This window comes from Microplitis mediator, chromosome 4 (assembly GCF_029852145.1).
Source record: "Microplitis mediator isolate UGA2020A chromosome 4, iyMicMedi2.1, whole genome shotgun sequence".
Lineage (NCBI taxonomy): Eukaryota > Metazoa > Arthropoda > Insecta > Hymenoptera > Braconidae > Microplitis > Microplitis mediator.
The window spans coordinates 1,650,669-1,660,572 of NC_079972.1; the positions used below are offsets into that span (position 1 = coordinate 1,650,669).

The following is a 9,904-nucleotide window of genomic DNA, read 5'->3' on the forward strand; positions in this document are numbered from 1 at the left end:
CTTGCGATGGCTGAGATCAAGGAGCGAGAGCGTCTCTTCGAGGAGTTGAAACAGTCGAAACAACTTCTGAAGGAGGCGACTCAAACTAAAACTCCAAAGAAAAAGAGGAAGATACCTCCACAGAATGAGGAAGAACACTTCAGCCCACCAAAAGGACCTGAGGAGTTCGTCGTTCCTTCCTACTCTGAGGTCACGGCCGGAGATCACACTCCGTCCGGCAACAATGAGGCCCCAAAAGGGAAGCGCCCTTTATCATCACCTGAGGAAGGAGAAAGGGACCAAAAGAAGAAGAAGGAAAGGGAAACTGTGATCCACAAACCAGACGAGGCTCCCTTTACTACGGTGGAAGGGAAGCGGAAAAAGAAGAAACGGCGAAAAAAGGAAAAGGCGGCAGCAGCAGAAATCAGTGGAGAGAAGGAGCCGGGACAGGATGGGACAGCAAATGGACCAGTGACGGAACGGACCACAGCATCCAAGGAGGCCAAGCAGCGAAAGAGGCGACAACGGGCGGAGGCAGTACTGATCTCACCAGGTGAGTCAAGATCGTCTGGGGATGTTTTGAAAGCTCTGCGATCAAAACTATCCCTAGAGGATCTAACCACAAGTGTTAGATCAATAAGGACAGCCAGGAAAGGCGGTCTTCTTATTGAGTTCGAGGGATCTGTTAAAGATCGCTCCGCTCTCGATAAGAAGATTACCGAGGCGGCTGGTGGAGTTGTCGCGGTGCGCCATCTCGTTCCTACCACTACGGTGGTTATTGACGCGCTGGACGCTGCGACAACAGTTGATGAGGTAAGGGCGACCTTGCGTCGGAGCATCGGTGAAGGTGCGGACGAGCTCAAAGTTAATATAACTAAACCCAATAAATGGGGAGCTGTCCGTGCCTTCATTGAGGCAAGATGCGCGGTCGCCACTGCCTTAGAGGCCTTGGGAAAGGTCAAAGTGGGCTGGTTGGTCTGCCGTATCCGCCGCTGGGAACGGCTCGATCGATGCTTTCGCTGTCATGGTCTTGGTCATTCGGCCGGATCATGTAAGGTGGAAGTTGATCGGTCGAGTCTTTGCTGGCGTTGCGGCCAGGCGGACCACCAGGCCAAGGCCTGTCCTAATCCACCACGCTGCCACCTCTGTGCGGCAGTAGGAGACGGGCGATCTGTGGATCACACAATCGGTTCGAGGCGTTGCACTTCTCATAAAAATGGCTAAGGTGCTGCAGGCGAATCTACAACGGTGCAGGACATCGCTGGATCTACTTCTGGCGCGGAGACAAGACTGCAGAATGGATATTGTTCTGGTTTCAGAGCAATACCATTCAGCGTCCGGACCAAACTGGTTCTGTGACCCTTCGGGGACAGCGGCAGTTTGGATTCCGGACCTAGGGTGTGTTTCCGTGAAGGACAGTGGATCCAGGGATGGTATTGTATGGGTAGTTACCCCTGCGATCACCTTCGTGTCGTGCTATTTTACTCCCAACGAGCCTATCGCCGACTTCCGAAAGAGGGTGAATGAACTCGAACGAGTCGTTCACAATCTTAAGGGAGAAATCGTGATAGGTGGCGATTTCAATGCGAAATCCATCGATTGGGGGATGGAATGGACCGACACGCGCGGTACTGAGCTCTTGGACATGATGGCAGGTCTCGATCTTGTCATTGTGAATAAGGGAAACACTGCAACTTTCCGCACGGTGGGCACACGTGGGTCAATAATTGACCTCACATTTGCTACTCAACGGATAGCTGCGGTGATCTCGGACTGGGCTGTTTTGGAGGAGTTTACGGCTAGCGATCATCAATACATCTCGTATACGGTACATGATCTACGGGGAAACCCTGCGATTGTGTCCCAGCGATCAATGAAGCGGGTAGGTTGGAGGGTTTCGAAGCTGGATGAGGGTGCTTTACAAAAGGCAGTCTCAGACAGCGCTGAGGCCTTCTCTCCTATGTCTGCTGAGACGCGCGAAGATGTTGAGATGATTGTTGACCGTACGATGAAGGCTATCGTCTTAGGCTGCGATGCCTCGACGTTCCGCGAGCTCACGCAGGAAGCCAGCTTACTGGTGGACTGATGAGATCGCGCTGCTCAGGGCTGAGTGTTTGCGTCTTCGGAGGCAAGCACTCAGGACGCGAAAACGTGATACGGGGCAGCAGAAGAACGAAGAGTACAAAGCGGCGAAGAAGCGACTGGTTGTGGCGATCAAGGAAAGCAAAGGGAGATGCTGAAAGGCGGTCTGCGAAGAAGTAGATAATGATCTATGGGGCCTTGGCTACCAGATTGTTACTCGAAAATTCCTGGGTCGCAGTCCAGTATCACCTATGGAACCTGATGCGATGCAGGAAATAGTCAATATCCTGTTCCCGGAGCGTGAAGATCGAGACAGTCCAGTTTGGACTATATCCGACGACGACTGTCCACCTTTCTCAGCAGCAGAACTGCGGGTGGTTGTAAAGAATCTCAAAGGAGGAAAGGCCCCGGGCCCCGACGGTATCCCTGTTGAGGTTCATAAGGCCCTCCTCCCTCAGCACGAACAACTGCTTTTGAGTGCTTACAACTCCTGCATTTCGGTTGGAGTTTTTCCTGCACGATGGAAGCTGCAAAGGTTAGTCCTGTTGGACAAAGGAAAGGGTCCGCCCTATACTCCTTCGTCCTACAGGCCACTTTGCATGCTGGACGTAGCTGGAAAAATTCTCGAATCGTTAATTCGTCATCGACTGAGAATTGAAGTTGCAGATGCCGGTGGTCTAGCGAAAAACCAACATGGTTTTCGGTTGGGTCGCAGCACAAACGGTGCTATTTCGGAAGCGCTTTCATTTGCCAGAAGAGCTTGGACGGGAAACCATCGATCCCGTCCAGTATGCATTATGATGACATTCGATGTCAAAAATGCATTTAATTCGGCACGATGGCCGGATATAATGGAAGCGCTTCGGAAATTAGGTCTGTCCGAGTATCTCATTCGGATCATTGACGATTACTTACGTGATCGTTTTTTGATCTATGAGACTACTTTTGGCGAGATGATGAAGAAGCTGAATGGAGGAGCGGCTCAGGGTTCTGTCTTAGGACCGGAACTCTGGATCATCCTTTACGACGCACTTCTACGTCTAGACCTACCGAGTGAGGTGATACTGGAGGGGTTTGCTGATGATGTGGCAGCACTAATGCTTGCGCGCTCTTACAAGAGTGCGCAAAGATTAGCAAGCCTGGTCGCGACCAAAGTGGACGCTTGGCTAAATGACCATGGTATGGCATTAGCTAAGGCAAATCTGAGGTTATAGTACTCACAGCCCAGAGGTGGTTTCCGAGTCCTTTCCGTGCTCTCGTCGTGGATCAACACGTCGAGAGTGGAAGTTCTCTGAAATACCTCGGGGTGACGATCGATACGAAACTTACGTTTCGCGATCAGATTGTCGGTGCGGCTAATAAAGCGGCAACGTTGGTAGCAAACCTTTCTCGGTTGATGCCGAACGTCGGAGGACCGAGGAGCAGCCGTAGACGAGCTCTCATAAGTGTCTCAAACTCGATAATGCTTTACGGAGCAGAAATCTGGTGTGAGTCACTTAAAGTAGAATGCTATCGTCGACGACTGGCATCTGTTCAACGGAGAGGCGCACTGAGGATAGCTTGCGTTTACCGAACGGTTTCGGAAGCAGCAGTGATGGTCATCGCGGGTGTGATTCCAATCGACCTTTTAGGGTTCGAGAGGAGACGCATCTGGGATGCCCGTCGGGCTGGGGAAGAACCGTTGGAAAGAGTTAAGGCTCGAGAACGCGAGGAGACCCTGAAACTCTAGCAAGAGCGATGGGAATCTGCGGAAACGGGAAGTTGGACATTCAGGCTCATTAAACGAGTCCGTGACTGGATTTCACGGAAAGAAGGAGAGGTGGATTACTACCTTTCCCAATTTCTGTCCGGTCACGGCCAGTTTAATGAGTACTTGTATCGCATGGGGATCCAAACCGATCCTTACTGTCAATACTGTCCGCAAGTTGTCGACTCTGCCGAGCAAACTTTCTTTTTCTGTCAGCGTTGGTCTAAAATACGGCTGCGCTTTCAGGAGGAGAAGGAAGTGCCAAATGCCGCTGACCTGGTGATACCTTGGATGTTGGCGACGGCAGACAATTTCAACACAATGACAACATACGCCCGAAAGCTGATAACGGAGAAGAAAAAAGAAGAGATTGTGTAGAATTGAAGAAGAGGAACAGCGACGGTGACAAGAAGAGGAAGACTAGCACTGCGAAGTAATGCTAACGCGGTCCCGCAGTGCTAGGTCTGAAGAAGGGAGGGATTGAGGTTTTTAGCCGGTGGGGCCCCCAAGGATACAGTTATTTGCTTAAAACATCATTTAAGTAAATACATCCTTGGGGGAGGAGCCCGGCACACGGAGAACAATAGGCATATGGAGAGCAGCTTATGCTTTTCATATGAATATTGTTTTCTACGGTGCAGTGACGCATTTTTCCCTCAATCTCCTTCCTATAAAAAAAAAAAAAAAAAAAAAAAAATACAATTGCTGGTGGTGCGGTTACTGCAACTACTCATTCGATTAGTTCTCCTACTCCTTTGGGTGTTATTTGTGGCAGTACTACTTCTATTACTGCTACCACTACTGCTTGTTCCACTACTATTACTATTAATGCAATTGCTGATGCTGCAGTTACTGCGGTTAATACTACTACACCTTCAAGTACATCTCTTACTCCTTTGGCTGCTGCTGCTGATACTACTGCTACCACTACTCCTTGTTCCACTACTATTACTATTAATGCAATTGCTGATGCTGCAGTTGCTGTGGTTAGTCCTACTACTACTTCAAATACTTCTCCCACTCTTTTGGGTGTTGTTGCTGATGCTACTTGTGGCAGGACGACTTCTACTACTGCTACCTATCGTGATATCATTCCTGGTGTTAGTAGTGCTATTGTTACTGCGTCTACTTCAACTGGATGTAGTTTTCATAAAATTTTGGACAATACTCATACGAGTACCCAAAATATTCTTGCTGTCAGCACAGTTACCACTGATACAGCTACCAGTGACCAGATTGCTACTACGTCTGTGATAAACAGTCCCCCTGATGACGACATGGTTGAGTTGATGAAAGGTAGCAATGTTCGTGTAAGATATATTGACCTACAAGACATCCTGCGTTTCATCAACAAGCCTAAAGAAATGACTAGGCGGCTACTACTCAGTATAGTCGGGACAGCAAGATTGAAAAACTTGACTGTTAGTAGCATTTATCAAGATGCTGATCTTTCCGGAATACTTGCTGCTGTTGAAAGTAAATAATTCAGATTTACTCTATAAAATTGTTGATTTTATCTACATAACTATATGTTTCGTGTTGTTTTAGGGTTTACATTGCAGAATACAAGTAGAGAAATCCAGATGATGAAAACAGAATTCAACCGGTGTGTGTCATTGTTCTTGTATAATTTGAAGAACCCAAAGACTAAAAATAAAGAAAAAACAGCAGAGAAATAAAAAATAAAAAAGAAATTAATTATTTAAAATTGTAATTTTTCTTCATTTTTATTGAAAATTGCCAAATTTAAAATATTGGCTGTAAATACTTCTATTTATTAATAAACTATAATTTCCGCCCGTCATCTTACTGATTACCTGGCTAGTAGTACTACTGATTGTCTTGCTGCGGTGATCTTGCTGTTTGTCTTGCTGAGGTGATCATGCTGTTCGTTTTGCTGGCAATCTCGCTGTTTGACTTAATTACATTTCAGGTTATTTCACTGAGCATCTTACTAATGTCTTGTTTGTTACCTTACTGATGTTCGCACTGGTCATCCTAACCAAGTTACGAAGTAGAGATCTTGGTAACAAAATGGTGATCTTGCTGACCATCTCGCTGACAATCTTGGTAATCATCTAAACGTTTATCACGCTGGTGATAATGCTAGACATCTTGTTGACCATTTTGCTAGATTTCATGCTGGTTATCTTGTTGAAAGTCATGTTGTTTATCTTAAGGATAGTGTTGTCAGTGATTCTTCTAATGATTGCGTAAACAATACTGCTAATTGTTTTGTTTGTATTTTTCCCGATCATTCTACTAAGTGGCTAGTTGGTAACCTTGCTGTTAGTCTCATCATCAGCAAGATGTCGAGCATGATCATCAGTAAGATGGTCAGCGCGATGATGAGCAAGATCCCCAGCAAGATGTCGAGCAAGATCGTCAGCAAGATGACGAGCAAGATGATGGGCGTTACCATCAGCCAGATGTCCAGAAAGATCGTCAGCAAGATGACGAGCAAGATGGTGGACGATACCATCAGGAAGATGTCAAGCAAGATCACCAGCAAGATGACGATCAAGATGGTGGGCGATACCATCAGCAAGATCACCAGCGAGATGTCGAGCAAGACGACGAGCAAGATGTCGAGCAAGATAACGAGCAAGATGGTGGGCGATACCATTAGCAAGATGTCGAGCAAGATCACTAGCAAGATGACGAGCAAGATGACAAGCAGGATGGTGGGCGATACCATCAGCGAGATCACCAGCAAGATGTCGAGCAAGATCGTCAGCAAGATGACGAGCAAGATCGTCAGCAAGATGACGAGCAAGATGGCGGGCGATACCATCAGCAAGATGTCAAGCAAGATCACTAGCAAGATGTCGAGCAAGATGGTGGGCGATACCATCAGCATGATCATCAGTAAGATGGTCAGCGCGATGATGAGCAAGATCCCCAGCAAGATGTCAAGCAAGATCACCAGCAAGATGTCGAGCAAGATGGTGGGCGATACCATCAGCAAGATCACCAGCAAGATGTCGAGCAAGATGGCGGGCGATACCATCAGCAAGATGTCAAGCAAGATCACCAGCAAGATGTCGAGCAAGATGACGAGGAAGATCGTCAGCAAGATGACGAGCAAGATGGTCGACGATACCATCAGCAAGATGTCAAGCAAGATCACCAGCAAGATGTCGAGCAAGATGGTGGGCGATACCATCAGCAAGATGTCAAGCAAGATCACCAGCAAGATGTCGAGCAAGATGACGAGCAAGATCGTCAGCAAGATGACGAGCAAGATGGCGGGCGATACCATCAGCAAGATGTCAAGCAAGATCACCAGCAAGATGTCGAGCGAGATGGTGGGCGATACCATCAGCAAGATGTCAAGCAAGATCACCAGCAAGATGTCGAGCGAGATGGTGGGCGATACCATCAGCAACATCACCAGCAAGATGACGAGCAAGATGACGAGCAAGATCGTCAGCAAAATTGTGAACATGACCGTTAGCTGGACGTTAGCTGGACGACAAGCGAGACCATCAGGAAGGTTACTGTGTTACACCAAAAGTATCTGAAATTTTATAAAAACCATGTTTGCCTTCTATTTATTTACGATTGAATTAATGTCACACGGTTAAAAATCGGAATTTCATTTAAATCCGTATTCACTTTGTCACTTGGAGTTCGGAGTTTAAAAAAAAAATCACTCCGCATACGGTGTGAATAGGTACTTTGTATTTTCTGCGGAGTGATTTGGGAGTGGATTTTATTCAAATCAGAATTTTCTCTGATTCGGATTTGTAATATTCAAATAAACTCACTTTTGGAGTAAATTTCACTTCGAAAAGGATTTATTCCACGTTTACGCCGCAAATTTTCCATAGTCGCAAATATTTTGCAAAATCTCATGCAGTAATTTATTAATTTTATTTTGATTTTTTAATTTTATTCATTAATTAATTTTTTAATTTATTTATTAATTTTATTTTAATTTTTCAATTTTATTCATTCGAAATCGCGATTGGTTATTTGAATTCCACGTGTTTTGCTGTCAACCTTTTTAATAATTGACATTCGAGTTATAGGCTATAGTACGACTTTATTCACCTGAACTTGCATGCGTTCGTTAATTTTTTTTTTCTATTGTTGCTTTCAAACTTTTTTTCTGTTCTCTTTTTTGCGTTTAATTGTTGGCCCCAACTTCCAGGCTCTGGTAATGAGACAGAGAATGAAATAAAAGATGATGAATTAAAACCAAAAACCAAAAAGAGAAAAAGAAAACAACAATCAAATTTATCAACATTTATTTGTCGACTTTGTCGAAAATATGATAGCGAGTCATAAAATAAAAGTTTGATGAATAAATGTTGTTAAATGTGAATCAATTGTTGTTTTCTTACATGTCTTAACTCTCTTGATTATAAATTCACTTTGAATAGAAAAAAAAAATTGCCATTACATTAACCCATCGTTTCGTCAATCACGTTTAGTTAAGAATGTGATTCCATATGGTCATCGTAGCTAGTCATACGGCTATAGTAGTAATCCGCTTGCCACCATTTGCCCTTTTGATAAGCTGCCATTACAATATGGGATACCTTTCTTAACTAACCTCTAAACAGATGACGGAGTGTCGTGGTGAGGAAACGGTTTCGTAATGATCAGATTTTTTTTTTCTGTGAGAAGTATTTCACATTCCTTTATTTCTGCGTCATATCTGCTTTATCATTATTCTTTTCTAGACATTATTGGTGTTGAAACGATGTTGAGGTCCACCCCCTTTAATAGTGGGTGAATCAACCGTCCGTTACCTATTTCTGACTTTCGTAAGAAATAGGCCCGTGTCCCTTTTAGCTAGCGGGCTAATTATTTGGTAACTGATCCTGGTGTTACCCGGTTCGTAAGGACCAGACGACCGGTTGGCCTTGAATTTATATATGCAAAGTGCACATAAAGGATCGGGAATCGTGGGGCGTTATAAATTATAAGAAAAGAAATTAGATCACAGGTATTTATGCAGCAAGCCAAGAGTGATAAGCACGAGAGGTTGAAAAGGTGTAATCATAATAGAATTGTTATACTTACTTATAAATAGCTGGTTCAATGATGCAGGTAAATAGAAAATAGCAGGTAATAATTAAAAGAAACAATTGTGGCCTAAGCTCCACAATTGTTTATTAAAAACCACACAAAAAGGTGGATTACGGGGTTACCGTCTTCTATAGGAAATGCTATAGGCTGTGGTGTACGACCAAGGTCGTACGAGGCTGCGCAAGGCACACCTCTACGGGGTTGCCGTCTTCTACAGCGCAAGGATGCAGGCTAGGGTGTACGAATAACTCATACGGGGATATAGGAATGTATATCCCCACGGGATTACCGTCTTCTGCAGCGAAAGGATGCAGGCTGGGTGGTACGAATAACTCGTACGAGGAAATAGGAATGTATGACCTCTGCGGGGTTTCCGCCTTCTGTAGCGCAAGGATACAGGCCAGGATGTATGAATAACTCATACGGGATATAGGAATGTATATCCCCACGGGATTACCGTCTTCTGCAGCGCAAGGATGCAGGCTGGGTTGTACGAATAACTCGTACGAGGAAATAGGAATGTATAACCTCTGCGGGGTTTCCGCCCTCTGTAGCGCAAGGATACAGGCTAGGATGTGTGAAAGCACACAGGATAAACCAAGGTAAATCCCTACGGGGTTTCCGTCTTCCATAGTGAAGCTATGGGCTATAATTATCTAATAGTAATGCTTAGAAACTAATAGATAAGCAGGTAAAGTTTTTAAAAAATAAAAAAAGGTTAAAACGTAAACTAGGTTTATTATAAAGACATAATGAAGGTATATTAAATATCAAAGAACTGATAATTATCGGCGCGTAGGTCTTTTTATAGATTCACGTCGATGCTGACGCGTCGACGTGATGCGCATCCCTTCCATTTGAAGTGCGAATGGAGAGGGCTTATGAAATAATAATAATAATTAACTAATGTTAGAGCGGGTAAACCAGGTAACACGAGGTAAATACCCTTGGTAACTGCCTATTATCATAGTACGATAAGGAGGTATTATAAACCTCGTTACACCCCCGGGCCAGACTGGAAGGTACTCAGTGACTTTCAGTCGAAAGCAAATTAAA

At 44.9% G+C, this 9,904-nt stretch overlaps 1 protein-coding gene across 1 annotated transcript; it reads left to right on the plus strand.

Moving 5' to 3' along the window:
* The first annotated feature begins 1,276 nt into the window (after window positions 1-1,276).
* LOC130666906 (uncharacterized) lies at window positions 1,277-2,065 on the plus strand. Its single transcript, XM_057468229.1, has one exon. It carries the CDS (start codon window positions 1,277-1,279, stop codon window positions 2,063-2,065), a length of 789 nt encoding a protein of 262 aa, XP_057324212.1.
* Window positions 2,066-9,904: the final 7,839 nt, after the last annotated feature.

Bases quoted from the DNA above. Each gene is read 5' to 3' on its own strand.
- LOC130666906 (XM_057468229.1), top strand. From the start codon at position 1,277: ATGGATATTGTTCTGGTTTCAGAGCAATACCATTCAGCGTCCGGACCA.